This window comes from Pempheris klunzingeri, chromosome 15 (genome assembly GCF_042242105.1).
Source record: "Pempheris klunzingeri isolate RE-2024b chromosome 15, fPemKlu1.hap1, whole genome shotgun sequence".
Lineage (NCBI taxonomy): Eukaryota > Metazoa > Chordata > Actinopteri > Acropomatiformes > Pempheridae > Pempheris > Pempheris klunzingeri.
Genome location: NC_092026.1, coordinates 3,443,994 through 3,467,223, shown reverse-complemented (window position 1 = coordinate 3,467,223; position 23,230 = coordinate 3,443,994). Strand labels below are relative to the sequence as shown.

General features: G+C 45.2%; 2 protein-coding genes across 2 annotated transcripts; one reads left to right on the top strand and one right to left on the bottom strand.

Moving 5' to 3' along the window:
• Positions 1 to 2,848: 2,848 nt before the first annotated feature.
• LOC139214271 (protein zyg-11 homolog) lies at positions 2,849 to 10,116 on the bottom strand. The gene is made up of 13 exons (XM_070845079.1): positions 9,967 to 10,116; positions 9,003 to 9,787; positions 8,696 to 8,836; positions 6,987 to 7,163; positions 6,684 to 6,748; positions 6,304 to 6,403; positions 5,986 to 6,036; positions 5,369 to 5,530; positions 5,212 to 5,259; positions 4,622 to 4,822; positions 4,484 to 4,536; positions 3,828 to 3,925; positions 2,849 to 3,310 (listed from the first exon to the last, which is right to left on the bottom strand). The coding sequence occupies exons 1-13, from the start codon at positions 10,037 to 10,039 to the stop codon at positions 3,138 to 3,140; spliced, it is 2,127 nt and encodes a 708-aa protein (XP_070701180.1). The 5' UTR covers positions 10,040 to 10,116; the 3' UTR covers positions 2,849 to 3,137.
• Positions 10,117 to 17,132: 7,016 nt separating this feature from the next.
• On the top strand, positions 17,133 to 21,402 carry angptl1b (angiopoietin-like 1b). The gene is made up of 4 exons (XM_070845409.1): positions 17,133 to 17,934; positions 19,488 to 19,681; positions 20,796 to 21,066; positions 21,215 to 21,402. Exons 1-4 carry the CDS (start codon positions 17,133 to 17,135, stop codon positions 21,400 to 21,402), a joined length of 1,455 nt encoding a protein of 484 aa, XP_070701510.1.
• The last annotated feature ends 1,828 nt before the right edge of the window (positions 21,403 to 23,230 follow it).

Sequence of the window (23,230 nt, the reverse complement as noted above, 5' to 3'; positions counted from 1 at the left end):
AGCTGGAACAGTATAACATGCTCTGGAGCTGGAACATAAAGGATCTGCTGTAACTTATATTAAGTTAAATAGATTTCTTATGCTTACAATGGTAAACGTACAAACAGTGTACTACTGTTGTACTATTATCCTTTGCTCCAATTATTCCTCACTATATTTTGAGCACATAGAGGCACAGAACGAGGGACAGGAACAAGCAAAATGTCTGGTTTTCATTACAGGTTAATCCTGACTTTTCTCCAGTTTCACTTCCCTCACTTTCTCCATTCTAATCTCATAATCATGTTTTATTATCAGGAATGATTTGTCAGCTGGGGTTTAGTTCACTTTGAGGAAATGATGGTGTTCAATCCTACGTTACATACCGTATGTTTTCCATGGGACTTGATATTGACAAGCTCAACTTCGCCCTCCTCTTCCAGAGCGGCTATTGATTGACGGTGAAGGGTAAGCCCCTGCCTCCACTTGGCAGAGAGGAGGATGGTCCTATGCTGTTACATATCTGCACACAGGCTCAGGGGCCTGCCAACTCTGTATCCTTCCCCAGCAATAAAAAGGTCATTTGAGAGGAGATGGTGTGTCCTTTTGTGCGTCACAGTTCTGCCTGGAGAAGTGTTTGTTTTTTTTTTTTTTTATCTTTGTCTTGTTGTTTGACCTCTTCCTGCTCTTTGAATGTACTTTTCCCCCCCTTTTTCTCTCTGGGTATTTCAAAAAGGTTAGTGGGTGTCTAATTAGCATCCGAGTCCAAAACCTGTATGTGGGCCGTATGGTCCGTACCGGGGCCTTGTTAGCTTCGCAGACACAGCTGCGCAAATCCGCGTGCCCTGCTAACGTGCAGACACGCTCACAGCTGTGCATTGTGCACTCGTGTATTCTGGGTTCGCAGACCTGTTCACAATTATGTTAATCCAGTGGCTGGCTGCAAAAGTGAGATAACGAGATGCTTACTCACGCTAAGCTCCAACTCAAAAGCAGCACAATGATATTTCAAACTGAGACAGTCGATCTGCAGACTGACTGGTCTGTGGTCTTTTTTGGCTCAGACAGTTGTGGGGCATGAAAGGGTCTTTCATTTCCTTTGACTAACGTTATCTCCAGCGTGTCTCTCTTTATCCCTCCCGTGCTTTATTTATCTCGTCTAATGATATTTTCGACTATGGTTTTCTATTTTTGCGCCTGTCAGTTTCCCTACAGACATCTCTATTTCTATCTGTTTGCCAGTGCTTATCTTTTTGTTCTCTTAATGGGATAGCTCGACATTTTTGGGATACATGCTTATCTGCTTTCTTGCTTGGAGTTAGATAAGGAGATGGACACTGCTCTCCTGTCTGTACTGTAAATATGAGGCTGATATCAGATTAGTTTAACATGAAGACTGGAAACGTGGGGAGAAAAGCTAATTTGGCTCCATCAGAGGGTAACCAGCACCTCTAAGGCTCACTAATTCACTACATATATCTTGTAAGTGTTGAAACATTTATTTGCTCACTACTTCTTGGCTGAGAGCAGTAACTTCCTGAGGTTAAGCTAAGCTAACCTGCTGTTGGATCCAGCTACACACATACAGATTATATCTTGATTGTTCCGTACTGAAGTACAAATGTTCAGATGTGGCTTCACAAGACGGTTATGTGCCAAACTATTTCTGGGCTGGGACCAGTAGCCAGCAGACCAGCAGACTCCAGGAGGCCACTGCTCCAGGCCAGTCTTTATGCTAAGCTAACTGGCTAACAGCTGACTGTGTCTTCATATGTAGTGTACAGACAGGTGACTGTATTCTGACTCCATAAGTAGCGTGCAAATAATATTTCTGACCTCCTTTGTGTTTCCTACTGTCTATCCGACAGTCTTACTGTACGTCTCGTGTGTCGCTTGAATATTGATGAGCAGAAACCAAAGACCTGATTAACGATAATACCCTTCAGCTCTTCTGTTCACCTTACCTCCCCACGTGTGCACAACCAACACCGGTGCAGAGTTACCACGCACGCGATAGAGCAACCTACAGCCCCTAGAAAGCGGCGTTTTCCCACACTTCTCATGACTTGATCTTTTCACGGTAGCATCACACCACGGTCACTATAGGGCATTTGACCTTTGGTTCCAAAGGTCTGCAGCCGTGAGATTAATGTTTAAGGATTGAAGCGGCTGTTAAACGCTGACCCTGGGTCGGTTTTCGCAGCTCTTCTCTACGGTACAGCCCTCCACTGGAGACAGTGACTAGAGAGATGACTAACCTGGCTGAATCACAAGCACGCAAAGCCAGATCCTATTTGGTATATCCCTTTGGATTCCTTTAGGGGATTTAAATATGTGAATCAAGGGGATTTGACACCTAAAAGTTGAACACGGTGGTACAAGTCAAATATTCATGTGAGGTTGTTAATCCACTTTTCAAAAGGAATTATTAATAGACTAACTTAGAATAGACCATGTAGATGCCTACGAGCAGTTCTGTCTTCCAGCTGTGTTACATAAAATATAATGAATTCAGCAACTAGGATACCAGGGGGGAGAGGGAGAGAGTGCACGAGAGAGCGAGAGGAGAGATAACTTATTTTAGAGCATGACGGCTCTATAATGAGGGCCTCAGTACAGACAGATAAACACAGCAGATCCAGGCTGCTTTGCCTTTTCGCTACGTATCCTGTGTGATCTCGAATCTAAACGTCTAATGACTGAATATTTTACACCAACAAATCTTAAGGGCAAAGCAGCCCTGAAGCTGCAGTACCAAAGCACCCTCTACTGACAGCTTCTGGTTTCATGCAGGATCTACAACACAAGCTTTTTCTCGGGCTCCATTTTATTTGGAACACTTTTAGGTCAAACATTTTCAAACGTGACATTAATTTGACGTCACAATACAGCAAATATTAATCGGGACATTCACTGCTGTCTGTGGACAGTTTTTAAACTAAGTCACAACAAACGAATAAAGAAATTGCAGTCTATAAATAAAATAAACTATACTCTCTCTATATAAAATATACAGTACACTATTTATCCCATTAAAGTTTAACTCAAAGAGGACTGACATGAACTGCCTGTGCTTCAATATCTGCTGCATCTGCAACCATCTGGCACATTTTAGGCACAGCTCAAAGTCATTTCATCAATCACCTTTTTCAAGAGTTTCACGGCCCCGCCTGATTGTTGAGGGGCCCCGAGTGGCTCTGGTGTTGCTCCACCATGTGCAAGATGCTGTCTGATAGTCCTTTAATGTCGCCGTGCGTGTCGGGGTGTGCAGCCAAAGCCTTCAGAAGTTCAGTCACGCCCTCCTCTTCCAGCATGCTGCTGTAATGTGAAGCTGGATGATGGAGAGAAGAAGTGAGGAGAACATGAGAGATGGAAGCTTACAGTGATATAAATACTCCACAGAAGTCTATATGAATCTGTTTAACACTGCAAAGGGTGCAGTATTTGAGACAAATGTTATATAATGAATAACAGAATAACAATCTGCTCTGTTTTACATCAAAATGGGTCTAAGGCTGCAAATAACATTTTCATTACTGACTAATCTAATGATTATTGTCTTGAATAATTGTTTATTCTATTAAATGTCTAACAAACGGCCCTAAACCAAGAGATATTTAGATATTATAGAAAGAAGGGAGGAAATCTTCATATCGGAGAGGCTGGAAACAGCATTTTCTGCCTCTAAAATTTATTTAAAAATTCAGCAATCATCAAAACAGATTTTTCTTGTGAAGATTAATCAATTAGTAGATTAATTGCTGCTTTGTTGCACCTCTAGTACTGTAACACACACAGTTATGTGTGACACCCCAGTCTCCCCGCAGTAGTCTGTGTGTGTGTCTTACTGTTTTGACTGCAGACCAGATGTATGGCCCAGACTGCCCACAGCTGCACTCCTGAGGGCTGACAAGTCTGAAGCAGAGGGCAAAATGGAAAGAACGACCTGAAATGTGGAAAAGGAGACAGTCACAGTACACTTAAGGTTTAAATGTTTTTACTTTTGAGTGATTCTGAACATTTTTTTGTTTGTTTTATACTTAATTTACCAGACGATCGATTTCCTTTGGCATCGATGTTACCCAGAGAATGTAATTTAATTTAAATAAACTGTGGCTCACTTGCAATAAAACATTTTTTTCCTTGTGAGTGTCTGAGCTTTCTCTAGCACCAATGTATTCTGTGTGACAAATCCCTCTACGGCACCTCAGCAAATATCCAAATAAATTACCCTACACAGGTAATAGCAATTGTGTTAAATGTGCACAGTGTTTCAAACCAGGCGCACATTATATACATTATATACAGTCGCAACAAGTGTTACGTGAGTGAGTGTGGGGAGAAAATGTAGGATGGGTTATTGATGAGACAACATTTAAATAAAGTGTTATGCAACATGTAGCCTAGATTTGATGTCGAACTGAACAGACAGGATGAGTAATTGCGCTAAAAATGTCCTCTACTTCTAAAAAGCCGTCTTTATGTTTTGTCCAGTTCCCCTCACCTGTAGGAGACCATTTCTCTCTCCAGCTGGGTCCATGTTATTATGGATGCATGCTGCAAGGAAAGAAAGACACACTGAAAAGAGCCAAATGTGAATTTAATTGTCTGTTAAATGCAAACCAGCATCCAAAACACACACCAGCTGCTCCAGGATGGCGCTGCGGAGCTCGTCGTCCAGGGTCCAGGCCCCTGGTCTGGAGGCGAGGTGCGCCAGGATCCCCCCTGCAAAGTAACGGACCCCCACCTCGACATGGGAGTCCTTCAGCAGGCTGAGGACGTACTCCAGCAGGTCCTCCTCCATCAGGTGTGCCTGTAACTCCTCCACCTCTGCTATGTTGTTCTGCAACGATGAGGCAAAAGACGGCAGCGATGACAGCAAAGGCAGGAAAGTGTTGGGGCCAGAGGGCATACAGGAAATGTTTTATGTCAGACTGCCTACAAAATGTTTTATTTTCATTCCTGTTTTCGTGAAATACTTTCAAACATCTGAAGGCAATATAAAAATATTTGATGAACCCAAATTCAGATGCTGCCTGATGTCACAACAATAAGCTCTGAGTGTGGGGATGGTTGCAAAGAGAAAACGAGCATTAGCTGTAGACACAAGCTTGCATGTTACTTTTTAGTTTAAACAAGCTATGAAGGCAGGAACGTGTAGTGCTGTGGCACACAATCAAAAACCATGTTCTGAACACCACACACACACACACACACACACACTGAACGTACCAGGAGGCCAAGAACTTTCTGCTGAACAGAAGGTTCAGTGTAGTAAGACTGGAAGAGAAAAAAGGGACAGCATGAGAGGAAAAATGTTTGTGCTCATGTGATCTTCTGTGTGAGTGCATTTTTAGCATCTATCTGTGTGTTTTTGGGGCTCCTGTACCTCCAGAACCTCTTCGTACAGCTCCAGGCCCTGGCACTCGATGAAATTGCGAGCAGCAGTGGGCATCTCATCTGTCAGGTTCCACAGAGCACTCAGGGCAAACTTCAGAGTGGAGTCCACCACTCCAGCCATGGCTTTCTGCTGCACAATAGCCAGCAGATGCTGCGAGGCAGAGAACATGAGACGGAGGAGAATCATAGAGAGGGATGAGGAGACGGCCAAAAGTGGAAAAACATGAATATATTTATAGATATAAGGGAAGCATCCTTTGGCAGTATTGAATTTAGCCGTTGGATGATGTTGTTTACAGATTAATAAGTGGCACCAGACATCCAAAAAACCAAAATCAGTGAAGCGTAGAGAGAAGCTTGATAACATACACAAAGACACAAACAGAGAAGTGATTGAGAGATGGAGTAAACTGAGAAGGACGTATGCACGGAGCAACAGGGTGACAGCAGCAGTGATTAAATGAGTATATACAGAGGCTAGGTAATGGAAAATATAGCAGGCGAGAAAGGCAGACAGAGGGAAGAGAGGAGCTGGAAATACATCCATGCATTTCTAGTGCTAAGCCGGGGACGTGGAAACCAAAGCCTGCGAAGGTGTAAATGTACCTTCATAATAAAGACGTCCTTGCCGAGCTGAGCCGACTCCTCTGTGGACAACTGCAAATGAAACAAAGAGATGAGCGCTCGTTCGAATTCCACTCGTTTCCCTAAAATGTCAGACTAGAACAAACACTACTTTTATCCGACAGGCAAATAGGCCTCATTAAAGTGGACTAAGTGAAAGCATAAAGCTGGCTGCTGAAAGTAGTGTCACAGAGGTACAGAAGGTGACTGAGGCACGGGGCTCTAAACAGGCTGGACTAACAGGTGCCGTACTATTTTCCTGCAGCACACTAATGCACGGTAAGTGAGCAGTGTCTTGACCTTGGCCACCAGAATGGAGATGACAGCCACAGCCATCCTCTGAAGGGTAGGATCCTCGTGGCTGCTCAGCCAGTTAATCACCAGCGTGGTTGCTAAATACCTGAGCCATGATCACAGCATGGATATAAGGAACAGAGTATTACAAAAATATACCAGTGATGTACAGACAAGCTTTGGGAAAATCTGAGTGAGTTCAGGCCTGCGCTTTTACATCTGGCAGGACTATTTCTTTTGGCACTTACATTTCAAGTCAAAGTTTATTTTAGCTGGATCACAATTTGTTGGAAAAACATCATAGTGCCACTCTAAGAGCGCGCTGATTGTCTTGGCTACTGGGTGCGCTCATACGGCATATTATGACTGTGGGTGAGTAAACTAACTTGTCAAAAGGGACATCCTGAAGGATGTAGTCACTGCAGAGCGCCAGCAGACAGTTCTTTTGCACCTGGAGAGATGGAAAGAATTTATGAAATGAAGAAACGTGTGGTCGTAGGAAAACGCATGCGTATATGTGTGCATGAGGTGTTATGGAGTCACAACAAACACTGTGTGAAGGTGGCAGGATGGGAGCTGCAACCAAACGCCCCAAATATGAGGTCAGTATCTGATGGGTGAAGCATTCTGTTCAACTTTTTTACATGATGTCATTGTGAATGTGTAATCTGAGACAGGAGCACATCCACCTGCTGGTGGTTGGGGAACGTCTTCATGGTGTACAGCAGCTGGGTGACAGTGGAGCTGAGCAGGCCGACGGGCATGGCCTCTGCCAGGTCCTGAGTGGTCAGGTTGAACACACACGCTGTGGCCACCAGGTGGACGTGCAGGGAGGTGGGGTGGCTCTGCATCCCGCACAGCACCAACTACGGGGGAACAAGAAGTTCATGTGCCTCAGGATAAAACCTGTTAGGTGACTGTTGTTGTTGGGTTGTCAGATTGTTAGCTGTGGGGGCAGAGGGGAATGATGTATGGTCTTCTTCGCCTCTCCAAATACCAGCAGCTGCTTCAATCAAACTCCATCTACAGAGGACAGCGACGGGACTGGGCATCTCCCAAATATAATCATTGTGTAACCTGCCCCCATCCTAAACTGTGAAGTTGCACAGTTCTACTTATCTTGTAAAGGCTTTACTTGAAAGTGCCTCTTCACCTCCTCTCTGCGAACACGTCTAAATGCAGTAATTATAATGTCAGGTCCAAGGACATTTTAGCTTTAGCTGCATAGCGTGTTCAAACTGAGCTGGAAAAGAAAACTACTCCTTACAAAGGGAAAGAGTCACTATCACTTCTGAGTGTTGTTGTGACTTTCTGACTTTCTGTCTGTTTTTCTGTGCTTATCCTTTTCTTGGAACGGTCTCTCTTGAAAAGGAAACCTTGATCTCAGTGAGACTTCCTGTTTAAATAAAGGATTAAAGGGATAGTTTGGATTATCTAGAGTGGGGTTGTATGAGGTACTTATCCGTCGTTAGTGAGATTGCGGTTAGCATGCACCCAGTTTGGAGGAGCAAGCAGAAGTCCCAGCACAGATGCTACGCAATTCTGAACTGCTGCTGAGAGGGTCGGCAGAAAACATGTATTTTTGCCACATAAAAACTGAAAAAAAAAAAATTAACATCTCCAGCAGACTCCATTCACAAAACCAGTATTATTTTCCTTGCAGAAAATGGAAATTGCTAGTCTGAAGCTGCCTCCATCGGTTAGTTCGCTCATGTTTTTGTGTGATTTGGTGCTTCAAATAAGTAGTTCAGATCTGAACTAAGTTGTTGGTTCATTGATCAAGGCGGCAGCAGCACTGTGGACTCCTCTGTTCTGCACGGTAAAATGACTGTTTTTGCTAATGGGGTCTGGTGGTTTTGAAGTGACTGAGGAGAAAGATACCTGCTTCAGTTCCCCATTTAATAGGCTGTTCAACATTAATGTAAAGTGGTGAAAATATACTGTATATAATGCACACTTAAGCTGATTTAGTTTTCTATGTCGGCCTTTTTTCAGGTGGCTAAAGTAAATTTTTCGAGCCAGGAACCCTGCCCACTCTTCCACACTGGGGGCATGCTGACTGCAATCTACTGTAGCTAATACACTCACAATGGATAAACACTCTATGCAAAACCCACTTTTAATAAGCAAAACTATCCCTTTTACCAAATAACTAGTTTAAACTACATCATCTCCACCTGCAGAGAATAAGTCAAAATACTGTGAAACACCAGAAAACATCATAAAAAGCATATTTAGTTTACTATACAATGCAGTTATTGAAGTATGATTCTAGTTTCGTACAACCGTGGTCTTATTATCGTAGATTTGGCAATCATACACATCTGTGTTAAAACATTGTACTTATGAAGGTAATTGAAGAGGCCAAAATAAAAAAAAAAAGACGAAAACACATTACCTTCAGCATATCTGGTCGTGGTTTGTCAATGTCAGTGATTAGGTTGTAGAGATGGATGAGGCCCTCTCGGATAAAACACTCGCGGTCTGTGTATTTTCTGAGGGCCTCGCACACCTGGTTCTCATTAGCCTCTCCAGTTACCTGAACACACGCAGCAGATCAGCACTGTCAGAGAGGCAGGAAATGCAGCGGGAACACTCAGTAGATATGCAAACAGAACCTCGAGTCAAAGACAAATGAGAAACTTCTGTGAGAGCCAAGCTCATGTGTCTGCCCATAACCTGCTCTGATGTCCCGAGACCCTTACTTTTATGTTTTGCTGTGAAGACAGCACATCACAGGAGCTAGCCCCGGTGGCTAACAGGCCCAAGAAGACCAGTCCACTCCTGGCCTTCACAAACGCTCTGACTGCCGCTTCGGTGATTCTCTTCCGACCAGAGATGTCTAGAGAGACGAGGGAAGGAAGGACGTGGGGACTCCCCTCCAGAAGCTGCTGCACTGTCTCATCCCCATCCCTTCCATCACTGTCATCTGCAGCTATGTGGTCATCCGAAAAGTCCAGATGCCTGAGAGCGTGAAGCTGGCTGAGGACAAAGAGCAACCTGGCAGGTGACATATCAATCTGCCGTAGGCGGTGTGCGGTCAGAGCTCTCAGAGTGTTCTTACAACCAAGGAGCGCAGTGAGATTAGATACGGCACTGCAGGAGATATCCAGGCACTCCAGCTGAGGGAGAGTGCAAATATCCTCAAGGACAGCATCGGTCAGGTCTGTGTTGGCAAGGTTGAGTGTCCTCAAGCCCCGCAAGGAGCCGAAGCCATCCTCACTCAGAGACTCCCCGTCCAGACGTAGCCCACCGAGATACAGCCTCTGCAGGCTGGATCTGCACTCGGAGTTGGAGGCCAGGCCCGACACGATGTCTGCCCCAGTGATGCCCCCGGAGACCCAGGAGGCATCTAGTTCCTGGAGCCGGTGAGGGCAGAGGGCCAAGCGAAAGGCCTCTGCAGAAAGTGGACAACAGCGGACGGATGCTCTGCGCAGGCGGAGCTCTTTGCAGTTTCGGAAAATCCCAACAGTCGTGTCGTTCAGTATTCCTTATAGAGAGAAGCACACAGAGGGCCGTTGTAGGAAAAGTAGCATCGGTTTAGCCACATTTCTGTTTGTGGGTTAGATTTCTAAACTAATAAGCAACATAATGATAGGGTAAGTTAGGAATAATGATGTTCTGGCATGGCTGCAGTTGCCCTCAGTTGCTGGAGTCCTCCTGACGTACCTTTAGTAGCCATCTTACGCAGTAACTGGTCGGCCATCTCCTGTGGGAAGAGAGGGGCCCAGCTGAGGCTCATGGAGCCATCTGCTCGCCTGGTGCACAGAGCATCCAGGCTTTGGCACACCTGAGCCAGGCAGAGGTCGCACAGGGCCTGGGGGCCCTCGGCATCCTGTGACACATCAACAGGTAGTCAGAAGAGTCGTGCATCTGGATGACTGCTAATCTTAAAGTAGTAAGGATAAGCACAAGTCTTAAAAACCAAATGACACCCAAAAAGCCAGTTTGTGTGGGACAGCCCTTTAAAGTATAGTGCTACACCTGTGCAGGAACACCTTTAATGTGCTGCAGAGGTGTTTCTTTGCATGAAACACACGTGTGAGGCACATTTAGGCCCTGACAGCTGCCTCTCAGGCCTCTTCCTCAGGGGCTCAGCAGACCCACAGTGACACAGGATCTCTTAACGCCGCAGGAGTCTAATTTTATCCGCAACAGATGAGGCAGCGCACACAAGTAAAGCCCGTTTAAATCATCTAATCCGCGGGGCGCAGTGGACAAAAGCAACTGGTCCTACAGCGCGGTGTGCAGCTCTTATGGGCTTTGTCCCGAGTTCAGACAGAGATACAAGAGTCAACAGGTTGTGTCGGAAGGGTCGGACTCACCATGCTGGGGGAGTAAACAGTCGACTGGAAAACTTTATAAAAAATATTTATATATTTACATATATAAATAAATATATATACGGCAACACGTCGGTCAGAACATGTTTAAATGAAAAGGCGTCGTTGTTTTCAGTCCATTTTGTCCCACTGACATCAGAGAAAAGTCACCAGATCTGCTGTTTTGATTTCAGCCGTCGCGGCCATGTTGAAGGATCAACTGTCAGCGGCTGCTATTGGTCAGTCCGCGTGACGTCACGGAGGGCCTGTCTGAAGGTGTGTGTTAGCTTGTTTGGTCATGCTAATCAATCTGTCTGTCTGTCTGTCTGTCTGTCTGTCTGTCTACCAGTTTATCTATCTATGTATCTATCTGTCTGTCTGTCTACCAATCTGTCTGTCTGTCTACCTGTCTGCCTGTCTATCTATCTATCTGTCTGTCTGTCTGTCTACCAGTTTATCTATCTATGTATCTATCTGTCTGTCTGCCTGTCTGTCTACCAGTTTATCTATCTATGTATCTATCTGTCTGTCTGCCTGTCTGTCTGTCTACCTATCTGTCTGTCTGTCTATCTGTTGTCTGTCTACCAGTTTATCTATCTATGTATCTGTCTGTCTGTCTGCCTGTCTGTCTGTCTACCTATCTGTCTGTCTGTCTATCTGTTGTCTGTCTACCAGTTTATCTATCTATGTATCTATCTGTCTGTCTGCCTGTCTGTCTGTCTGTCTATCTGCCTGTCTGTCTGTCTGTCTACCTATCTGTCTGTCTGTCTGTCTGTCTACCAGTTTATCTATCTATGTATCTATCTGTCTGTCTGCCTGTCTACCTATCTGCCTGTCTGCCTGTCTATCTGTCTATCTATCTATCTATCTATCTATCTGTTTGTCTGTCCGTCTATCTGTCTGTCTGTCCATATAATTATCTATCTGTCTGTCTATCTATGTCTGTCTGTCTACTTATCTGTCTGTCTGTCTGCCTGTCTGTCTATCTGTCTGTCTGTCTGTCCATCTATCTATCTATCTGTCTATCTATCTATCTGCCTGCCTGTCTGTCTATCTGTCTATTTATCTATCTGTCTATTTATCTATCTGTCTATTTATCTATCTGTCTGCCTGTCTGTCTGCCTGTCTGTCTGTCTGCCTGCCTGTCTGTCTGCAGCGGTGTGTTTCTACAGGATTAAAGCAGCTCCTGTGGATGTGGAGGCAGCAGTGAACTTGTTTGGCCACAAGGAGGCGCTCACAGAGAGAGCAGGGGGCTTTAACATGTAACTAGTGTGACAGCTGAAGTTCCTCTATATTAAAGATAAATCTGACCTAACCTAACCTGATCATAGTGTATGATACTTATCAATATCCCATCATGTGTGTATGAATCATTATGAGCTGTTAAAAAAAGAACATACACATACATCTGTATATATAAATAAAAGGGACCTTTCAGATTTATCTCAGGGCCCTTAAGTGGGCCCGCCCCCTACATTGGGAAACACTGATTTAGACTGCACAGCAGGGGGGGGGGGCTGTTTAAATGTGGCGCAGATACACAGGAAGATTTCCAGGCATGTGATGAATGAACAGAAAATGTGTTTTTTTAGCTTCTTTTCAGCAACACGTGTTCCTCTGTATATAATTTATTTAAATTGGACATCCTCTATTATATACAACCGACCACCTGGGAGACACACACACACACACACACACTCACACACACACACTCACACACTCCTACAAGTCCTGCCTCGGTTGCTCACATGCAGATCTGTCCTCCCACATCTCCCCACGCAGAGGATCCCCACGCATCAAAGCCTGCGCTTCCTCCTCGATCCGAAACATTTAGCTGAGGGGCGTTCTTTTTGTCTGCAGAGCCCTTCTGCACATTGTCCTCATGACCGAATAAACACAGCTGCCAGTAGCTCTTGGATCGCGAACATCCCATATACGGAGAGAGGAGCCGCTCACGTCCAAAGCGGGCCTCTTACTGTTGCGCTAAAGCCACTGGATCACCAGGATCACTCGATCATTAGATTACAGCTGATAGGAAGCAGCAGCTTTGTGAGGAGTATGAGAAAAGAGCAGTTTCGTGAATGAGGAATGATGTGTGTGTGTGTGTGTGTGTGAGAGAGAGTTTATATGCATGTCATCAACTTCTCCAGGCCTGACAGACAATATAACCCGTAAACATGCTCTCAGGAGGGGGGGACGATGACAGCTACAGGCCGCTCCTGCCAATCTGAAGGTTTTTCATTAGTGGGGGAAGCTTAGATCCGCTGGAGTCTTTCTTTCCTTCCCAAAACTTTACACGACATCAGAGGAGGAAGGCAGGGCCCAGCCTCCCCCTCAGCTCAGACTACAGAGGGAAAGTCACACCATCGGCCTCCCTCTCTCCCCGCACGGACCACCCTCCGCTGTTCGCTCGTGCCACAGCTGCGTGCAGGCCTTCATTCTCAATGAGAGCAAAGACAGAGAGGGAGGCTTTGGGAGTGAGGAGAGAGCATGGAGAGCATGAACCTGCGTAGGAAACACAACTGAGACGCCAGCCCGGGTCTTACCTGCTCCTCCAGGACCACCGACTGAACCCACCGACACAGGTAAGACTCCTCTCTCTGTGGAGAAGTGTTCAAACAGCTGATTTTACTATGAATGAAAGAAAAATCAATTTACTGATAGAAGTGACGGTAGTGACATGAGAAAAAAAAAACAAAAAAAAACAGTGGAATGACTAATTAAAGCAACCATTTGAGCATTTTAAAGTAATTTTTAATTTCTTTTTAAATTCCATGTGTAAACGCCACCATCATATTCACATTCTGCCCTCAGCAGACAGATCCTATCAGTGGCACCATCAGAGTATCTTGTGGGCTAATTGGCACAGTTCTGCAGGCCTCAGAGCAAAAAGCCACAGCAGAGTTAAACTGGAAAAATGGGACTTTACTGGTCTGTAATGCGTTTACGCTGTGTGTTGATACAAACTTGGAGAGGAATTAAGGGACGTTAATGCGGTGTTCCCAGGGATAAGCTTTTGCAGGGGGGTTTTAATGTCAAAGAAAATCTTTTAATTGGAGAGCTTTCCAGCAGAGAGTCAGAGCTCAGTGGCACCGCTTGGCAGTGTCCTCGTGCTCCTGCTCCTCTGGGCTGGGACAACCAGCGAGGACTGCAGTAACATACACTACTCACAAAAAGTTAGGGATATTCAGCTTTCAGGATGAACCACCACCAATACATTTCCTGCTTCAGGTAGAATTGGTGTTTAAACAGTCCTCCTCATCCTGCTGATCACATTCTGACATCATGAGATCAGCAGTACCTCAACACTGGAGGCTTCAAACAGGAAGTCCTCAGACGGAGGTGTTCACTGAGCTTAGAGGGTCACAGAGTGTCATCAGGAGGTTGGAACAGTGATACAGAGACTGGAAGAGTCACAGGAAGGAGAGGAGTGGACGTCCTTTGGCCAATTTTACGTTTACCCTCCACTGTTGTTAGATTTTCTTTCAATAAATTGTTTAAGATGAAGAAACTACCAGTGTCCTACTTTCATGATATAATATCACTGTAGCATTCACTTTTTACATTTCCCATATATTTCACCTGAAAGTCGAATATCCCTAACTTTTTGTGAACCCTGTAAATGAGGTGGCTGGATCTGGTCAGGTCTGGCTTGGAGCGAGGGGAGGGGAGAAAATACCCTTTTAATAAGTCAACGAACCAAAAAAAAAAAAAAAAAAGTAAAGCAGATCTGCTGTGGCTGACTTGATGAAGAGCAGCAGGGTGTGAACGACAGAGAGAAACCTGGTGGTAAGAAGTGCCGATGAGATTCACCGCCCCGGCCGAGGAGCCTCTGTGTAAACACTGTCACTCCTGTCGGGCCACATTCACATTGTGGGGTTGGAGACGTGCAGACGGGCCAATTGCTGAGACGGAGGCAGTGAATAGGATGACCTGTGATTATGAAAAGACAGGAAAAAGTCCTCTCGGTGTAATAATAACTAACTGACAGTGCCAAGGTGTTTCTGAGCCCTGACACATGGCCCGTTTTCCTTCAAGTGCCTTTTCCTCTGCTCTGAGATGGTTTATAATCTGTGACAAAGCAAACTGTGGCATGTTCCATATTATGCTGAAGCTAAAATACAAGCCATGGGGCATTTTCTCCTGCTACTGAACTCTTAAGCCTTCAGAAATGAATCCTGGCTCGGTCAGTTTCTTTCCGTCAATAAGTCATTGTGCTTTATGAGTACACAAAAACTTGATGTTATGTATTTCCCTTAAGGCAAGCATGTTTTTTTTTTTTTTTTTTTCCCTTTGACAATGATAAAAGGGTACTGTTCTGCTACAGCAGCAGTTTGAGCTTAGCCGATGCTCTGGGATCTGTCCCATTAACTGTGGTCAGGACTCCTCAGTGCAACTAAACATCAAGAAGACACCACAGAAATGATTCAAAGCCTTCGCTGTCTCCGCCTTGGACTCGTTTTCCTTCGTTCTGCTTTTTAGGCATTTGTTAAAATCCTCAGTGGATTTGTTTTGATGAGCTTCGATATGAAGCAGATCATATTGTGTGCCTGTCAGAAGTGTTAGATGAAGGTTACTTAACCTCCTTGGCCGCATCCAACCAGACTGCCTTCTGGTTGGATTTGGCCCGACTGCCAAAATCAGCCTGAAGTTGGCTCACCAGTGGCTCCACTTCTAGATCCAAGCCTCGCTCGTGAATATGGAGGGAGGGCTCTTTTACTTAGCGTGCATTTTTGAGCGTCACCCACTCTTGCTCCATTCGTTGTGCTGTCAAAACCAATAAGATCAAAACACAAGCTTTCCTTCCAAATATAGACTCCAGAAAACATTACTCATAGATCAGGAAGTCCTGCTCCCCCTGCTGCTCCGCAAACACATCAATTTCTTTTATTCCTCGCCATATTCAAATGTATCTCTTTGCACCAACCAGGCAGAAATGGCACAAGTTAAAATTAGTCAGTGAAGCACAATGACTACCACCTGCTGACTTAAACCATTCTGCTCATTACTGATATACGCAGCGCTGCACCTCATGAGCCATCGAAGACCGGTAGGAGATGCGTTCCCATTAAAGTGATTCAGTTTCATCCGTGGAAAGACAAACTAACCAAATATTTCAAGCTTTTGTTAAACTCAGAGGTTCCTAACGCGCTTAATTCTCCACACGAGCCAGTGCAGGTACACTGGAAGTCTATAGGGGAGGGTCAGCGAAGGTCTGAGCCAGGAGATCTACAGAAAAATGAAAAACAGATCCAAGCACTTGCACACGCCCAGACACCTGATACAGATGTGGTAAGGGCCGTAATGAAAGAGAACACAGGAGGGAATATATTGAAAATGTGCGTTACGATAACAGATCTGTGGTGGGTGGGTGGCAGTGCTCTTACTCCACCGCAAACCTACCAGAAGGCACATCTTGCCAAGAACTGTCTGCACTACTTGAAGTGTGAACCCAGCTGTGCCTTTTCCACGGTCTGCTAGTTTTCACTTTACATTTCAATGTTCACTTACTTCATAATTAAGCTCTTGTGTTAAGTTTTGACTGGAAGCTCCCTTCTAGCAGCGCGCCAACAGATGCTTCGTGACTATTAAGGATTTACAGGCACAGTGGTTATTCTGGACTATATTGGATTAGGGAGGGAAAGAAAACATTTGGTAGGAAATTGAACAAAAAGTACAAAATGAGTGGTAACAAAAAGAAAAGGAAACTTCTTTATAAAGCCCATGAGAAGACCTCCTCCGCCAGCCATGAATTCATCATCCTACTAGCAAGTAGTGTCTGTGTAGCCAAAGCCTGGTTCGTTATAATAATCCTCTGAGGAAAAGCAGAAAACCGCCATTGATGAACAATAACTACAAAAACCCACCAATGACCCAAACTTGGTCACATCTTCCTTTGTTATGATGACCGTAGCCACTGTGGTGTAGTGCTTTGAGCTAAACGCTAACATCACCGTGCTAACGTGCTCCCAATGGTGATGTTTAACACGCTGATGTTCAGCAGATATGCTCACCATCACAGCTTAGCATATTTGCATTGTAACATTTGCTAATTAACAGTAAACACAAAGTACAGCTGAGGCCTGTTGATGGCGCCAGAGGAAACATCAAGTGATTACAATTCGTTCTGAGGGCGACAAGAATGTGTGTACCAAATGTCATCCATCCACAAATCAGAACCATGTGGTGTTGATAAAGCAAAAGTCATGGGATCACCAAAGCCATTAGCATTCATCCCCACGGGACCATGAATGTGTGCATTAAATTACTTGCCATGACATTTAATATATAGTTGGTTGGACTGAGTGACCCACAGACCGGCAGAGTGGCCACCAGGACAGCTAAAACAGGGAAAGTACTTAGAGATGGACAAATACATTATTGGATTAGGTGTTTTTATGGAATTTATTCACAATAAGTGTAATATAAAATAACACCAAGCGTTTCTTGTGCACTTCTCCTTCCTTTTGTCAGAGATCCTTTGCTTGTTTGCTGATAGAGACAGGAGGAACCATGGGACCCGGAACATGGAGCGTATTTATTTTGTTTGGTCTGTCTTTCTGGAGCAACAGCCAAGCCCTCACCAAGAACCCCATCCTCTCCCGGATACGAAGGGCTCCAGAGGCCAACGGAGAGAACAAGAAGTGCTCCTACACCTTCCTGGTCCCCGAGCAGAAGATTACAGGACCCATCTGCGCCGCCCGCGGTTATTCAAACGACAAGGACCGAGTGACACGCTTGGATGTGGCTGGAGTGCGCGACCTCTTGTCTAAGCAGCGCCGGGAGATGGAGACTTTGAAGCTGGTGGTGGATGTGGACGGCAACTTGGTGAATGAGATGAAGCTGTTGAGGAAAGAGAGCAGGAACATGAACTCCAGAGTGACCCAGCTCTACATGCAGCTGCTGCACGAGATCATCAGGAAGAGGGACAACTCACTGGAGCTGGCTCAGCTGGAGACGCGCATCCTCAACGCCACCAGCGAGTCACTGCGCTTGGCGTCCAGGTACAGGGAACTGGAGGCCAAATACGCAGCCCTGTCTGCCGTAGTGAACAACCAGTCGGTGCTGATTGGGGCGCTGGAGGAGCGTTGTATGCAGGTGTACAGCCGCAGGCATGAGCAGCCACCCATGGGGCCTCCACTTGTGCAGGTGGTGCCAGAAAACATTCCTGTTAATGTGCCACGCTTCACCAATGAGATCCAGAGGGACAACACCCGAGGGTTTGCCAGAGAAAGGGGCTCTCGCTCTGGGCCATCACCCACAAGCGGCACCCTGGAAGTTCAGAAACCTCCACAGAGAAACTTCAGTGCCGAAGGTGAGTGAGCGAGAGAATGCATTAGACGGTCATCCATCCATCCATCCATCCATCCATCCATCCATCCATCCATTCTTCATTCAGTATCATTAATTTATTCACTGATTCAATCATGAAAATCCAAAACAATCATGGTAAAAATGATGGCAATCTTGACTTGCAGGCCAAACATAACAAAAAATAATAATCACTGACTTGTAATGCAGCTGCAGGAGGGCCACTGGCCTCATTTTCAAAAGGTTAAAGATTTGCAAATTCAGCTAGAACTCTGTTTCCCCGCTCAAGAGAAAAAACACAAAACCAGGATGGAAATAAAAATGTTGTAACGTCTCGGTTGAGGCAGGGGACTTAAAGCAAAGCAAAGAAAGACCTAACCAGTGCGATTTTGCTCATCAACAGAAATTCCTGACACATTTAGATTGCCCTCGCCCAAGAATAACAAAGTGTGATTTCGGTGCAGCTGTGTATGAACACGATCCTTTACAAGACTGTTCCATTGCATGTGAGACACAGACAAAACCCAGGCGGGCATGATAGGCTGCTGCAAACCACAAAGTAGAGGCACTTCGGGTACACTTGATGAAGTGAATGCATTATGCCTTTACATCATTATTATTATTAGCCCAGAGTGGGCTACTTGCCCTTTAAATAAACTCACCGCGGCATGTGCTACTAATTAAAAACACTGTAATGAGAATGTTGAATTACCTTGAGAAAGAGCAGACATTAGTGACTTATACACCAGGTTACCAAGAAATTTTTTATCCTCAAATAAAGGTTTAAGTAATCTCTTATTAAAGGAACTTAATTTGCCCCATTCTGCTCTGCTAATCCGGGAGGCCATTGTAAACATCTTTACAGACCCTGATAAAATGTGTTTGGTATTACTCTGTCTGCTCGTATGAGTTTGTTCTTGTTTACTTGCTTTACCCTCTGTCAGACAGTGACCTCAGTGTTTCCTTGTTGTGTAAACCCGTGTTGATGTGCCAGTGCTCTGACACCCAAAACTGGCTAAATCTGCCCTGCAAAGCCGAAGCATTAAAAGAATAAATACATAAATAAATAAATAAATAACTTGAGAAATGTTCAGTAAATACAAAACAGAACTGAGAACAAAGCAGCAGTGACTGCACCCGACCTGAGCAGCTAAAGCTAATATGCAATATTTATTTGCAATTAAAAAATCAATTCTGGTGCACCTACAACTTAGTAATTGAGATTGTTACACCACATGTAGCTCAATCTAACCCTCCCACCGGGAGGAGACCCCGGGGCAGAGGGATTACACGTCTCATCTGGCCTGGGGACGCCTCAGGGTCCCCCAGGAGGAGCTGGAAGGCGATGCTCTGGAGGAGGACGTCTGCAGTGCCCTGCTTGACCTGTTGCCACCGTGACCTCGGATGAGCGGATGGATGAATCCAGATGATGGATGGATGGACTGAAAAAAAGAAACTTTAGTCAAGGTTTTACAGCTATTTAGCTGTGACACACTTTATCCTCTCTCATTTCCTTTCTCACCGCCTGTCTACCTTTCTTATTGTTCTTTCCTTCAGGCCCGTTCAGAGACTGTCTGGCCGCCCAGGAAGCGGGCTACAGCACCAGCGGCATGTACCTGATCAAGCCCGACGAAGCAGAGAGGCCAGCGCAGGCCTGGTGTGAGCAGGACATAGACAACGGGGGCTGGACCATCATCCAGACCAGGAGAGACGGATCCGTTAACTTTTTCAGGAACTGGGATAACTATAAGGTGATGACAGTGACACTTCCCTTTCCCTGTCTGTCTTATTTTTCTCTCTCCTCTCCTGAGCCAAGCAGAACATTTGGCTCAGCTAGAGACGACAGGGGTGCCGTTATATGACCCATTTACAGGATCTATCCGGGGTCTCTGGGACTATTTCCTGGGCCAGAATCCTTGTGTTTTCACTTACTGTAAAATATATCGCCCTGTCAGCGGGACTATTCGGCCGAGGTTGTTTGGTTTGAGATTCCCATTATGAAACATTAGATGGCCTGCTAGGAAGGTATGTTCCACAGCTCAATCTGCAGGCGTTTCTTTCCAAAACCGCTACTACTATGGTGCCTTCCTGGATGGATGGCTGGTTGGCTTACCACACCACACCGTATAGACCCTCTCATCAAAGCTCTGTGAGAATAAGATGGAGTATATCACTGCTGGCAGCCTCGGCGAGCCAGTTTTCCCCATCAGCCCGGCCAGGCTTGTGCATGTGTAACTGGAAGCTAAATTGCTCTCTTCAACATTGATTTGCCTCTGCGCTCTCCCACAAAGCCACCACATGCACACACACACACACACACACACACAGAGCACCAGAGAGGAGGCCCCGGACTGAAACCCTACATCATTCATCATCTGCTGGCTCACCCAGCTAATCCACAATCGCAAAAAACCTCAACCTCCTCTACCAAGTGAAGTGTTCTGGGGGCACACGGCCAGACGTAGATTGCTCGCGGTTATTCAACACAAACGTCCAGGCCAGTTGTGCCATTATCCATGATCCAGGAGATCAGCGGGGTTTGAGCGATGAACCAGCATTCTGAAGATGGATGCCTAATTTTCTGCATAAACTCTACAACATGTCTTTCTGAGGAATTTCAAAGACAGGGTGGCAGCCTCTTGCCACAGTCTTTTATTTATTTTCTTCCTTTGAAGTTTTGTAGTTTGTCTTAACTACAGAACCGTGACCAACATGTCATCAAAAAGAAACGCATTTGTTCTGTTACTAGCAAGAGGTTTTACATTCCTAAACAACTCTCGTGTTTCTAAACTCCTCAGGCGACCACATAAAAAACAATGCGCATTATTTTCTGTAACCTTCCTTTTAATCTTCCTTTTGACGCAGAGCGGCTTTGGCAACATAGACGGGGAATACTGGCTCGGCCTGGAAAGCATCTACAACCTGGGGAGGCAGGGGGACTACAAGCTGCTGGTGGAGCTGGAAGACTGGATGGACAAGAAGGTCTACGCTCAGTACAGCAGCTTCCACCTGGAGCCCGAGAGCGAGGGTTACCGCCTGAGGCTGGGAACCTACCAGGGCAACGCCGGGGACTCCCTGAGCAGTCACAACGGCAAACAGTTCACCACTCTGGATCGAGACAAGGACGCCTTCTCAGGTAGACGAGCACAACGTTTGGTTCGCTTCCAATGAGTCCTTAAAAAAAAAGGCAAAGCAGAAAGCAAAACTGTCAATATGTAGATATTTTCTGAAGAATATCATTCCCTGTGTGAAATACACACTTTCTCTTTGTTTACCCACAACAGGTAACTGTGCCCATTTCCACAAGGGAGGCTGGTGGTACAACGCTTGCGGCCAAGCCAACCTTAATGGTGTCTGGTACACCGGAGGCGTCTACCGCAGCAAATTCCAAGATGGGATGTTCTGGGCCGACTATGGCGGAGGCTTCTACTCCATGAAGTCCGTCCGTATGATGATCCGGCCCATAGACTGAGGAGATACTGTACGCCAGGCTGGTCCGGGTGCCGCTGCGGAGGCCGGGGCAAACTTGAACCTCATTCTAAATTGTGACTGTGTGTGTCAGCAGCAACTGGTCTGACTTGAACTGTGACAGACACGGACCCTGCGTGTTGTTTATATCATCATAGATGCACACATAGAGGGATTTAGGGGACATTACTATTTAAAGCAAGCCGTACACGTCCTTTAACCGCCAAATGCATTTGATGATGAAGGGAAATTATAAAATTTTACTGCTCAATATTGCAAGCTGTCGACCTGATTAAGAGGCTGCAGTGTTTTCCTCATTACTACCCCCCCACCCCACCCCACCCCAAGGAGAGGAGGCGCCACCTCCTTACAGAACTTCATTGGTGTCGATTTCATTCATAAGCTTTAGCGTCACAGGATTTAAATGCAACTTCTCCTACCTCGCCAAGATAAACGTGTGGGGGGGAAACACTCATTCATGGTATTTACCTTGCTGGGAGCTGGAAAATACATTTCATTAATACCTATATAGATTTATTTAGGCTGAGTAGCCACGTCCAGATCTTAAAAAAACCCTTAAAGAGTTGAGGAAAGGAAGGCGGTTTATGTTTTATATACAGTTGCTTACATATTTTTTTTTTTCTCCCTTCACTTAAAATGACCTTTATGCTGTATGTTAAACTACTCTGTTCCAGTGCAGATGACCAGAGATGATAATTTATATGTACAATTAACTTATCATAACAGTGTAAAGGGCCAGGTGTCCTGAGGGAACAGTAAATGATCCTACAGAAAATAGAACTAATTTCCTCCGCTGTAACGTTATATATGACAATCATTCTCAAAGTGTGCTTGCACGTATGGAAATTGCTCTTATATGTTTTTCTCATTTGGCTGTTGATTAAATTTCAGTATGACTCTGGGGAAAAACAAGCATTGTTGGGAGGGAGGGGGAAAAAAAAAAAAGATGGAATTACGTTTTTGTTTTGAGTGGTTTTCGAGCACGAAAAATATGCCGACCAAGCGTGTTGGGAGTTATAGGCAGTGGGACAGACAACGAGAAACACATTGCTGAAAGCCAGACAGGATGGAGAAAGAAAAAGAGAGGAGCGAGGAGGGAGGGCAGGGGATGAACTGGGGATGGAATCGGTCCAAATTTCCAAAGTTATTTTCTCCCCCCCCTCCCCTCTTCCTTTTTAAATACAGAGAAAATTACATTCTTTCCACACAAAAGTGCTTGAACTGTATGTTTTCGTAAAAAAAATATCTTTCATTGACAAAGTCACGGGTCCCTGCAGTCTGTAATCACCGGTATGGAAGGGAAGCAGCATCCTTTGGGGCAAATCATCCCAGAGGAGAGGGGTGCCATCGGGGGGGGGGGTTGGCTTTGAACAACAGGGCTGTATATCCACCAGCCTTTGCTCTCTGAGCCAAAAATAGAATCTCATATTGTGCCGTTCCTGTTTTTTCGTTCTTGTTGACCACAACGGCCCTCACACCCATCTCTTTAACAGACTTTAAAGAGCAACAAAACATAAAGCGGGGTTACCAAGTCTGACCCAGCTGGACATGGAAACATGCTTATGAACAAAAGCAACTTCTAATAAAAAGGACATTGTAATGTTAAACAGTTAAACAGCAATAAAAGCTGAAACCAATGAGTCACAACGCTTGGTAGAACAATATTAACGTTACACAACTAATAGTCACATCGGGGGACATTCTTCATCGTTCGGTTTCAAAGGACCTCCTTTCGTGTGTCATGCTGATTTATAATGAGTGCATGACTTCGATTTTAGTCATTGTTTGTTGAGGCATGCCGATTAAATGCT

Bases quoted from the DNA above. Each gene is read 5' to 3' on its own strand.
- LOC139214271 (XM_070845079.1), bottom strand. From the start codon at position 10,039: ATGAGCCTCAGCTGGGCCCCTCTCTTCCCACAGGAGATGGCCGACCAG. The intron at 6,749-6,986 runs GTGGATGTGCTC...CCATCTCTCCAG, and splicing joins CGTTCCCCAACCACCAGCAG to GTGCAAAAGAACTGTCTGCT. The intron at 5,531-5,985 runs GTACATTTACAC...TCTGCCTCGCAG, and splicing joins AGGACGTCTTTATTATGAAG to CATCTGCTGGCTATTGTGCA.
- angptl1b (XM_070845409.1), top strand. From the start codon at position 17,133: ATGGGACCCGGAACATGGAGCGTATTTATTTTGTTTGGTCTGTCTTTC. The intron at 17,935-19,487 runs GTGAGTGAGCGA...TCTTTCCTTCAG, and splicing joins GAGAAACTTCAGTGCCGAAG to GCCCGTTCAGAGACTGTCTG. The intron at 21,067-21,214 runs GTAGACGAGCAC...TACCCACAACAG, and splicing joins AGACAAGGACGCCTTCTCAG to GTAACTGTGCCCATTTCCAC.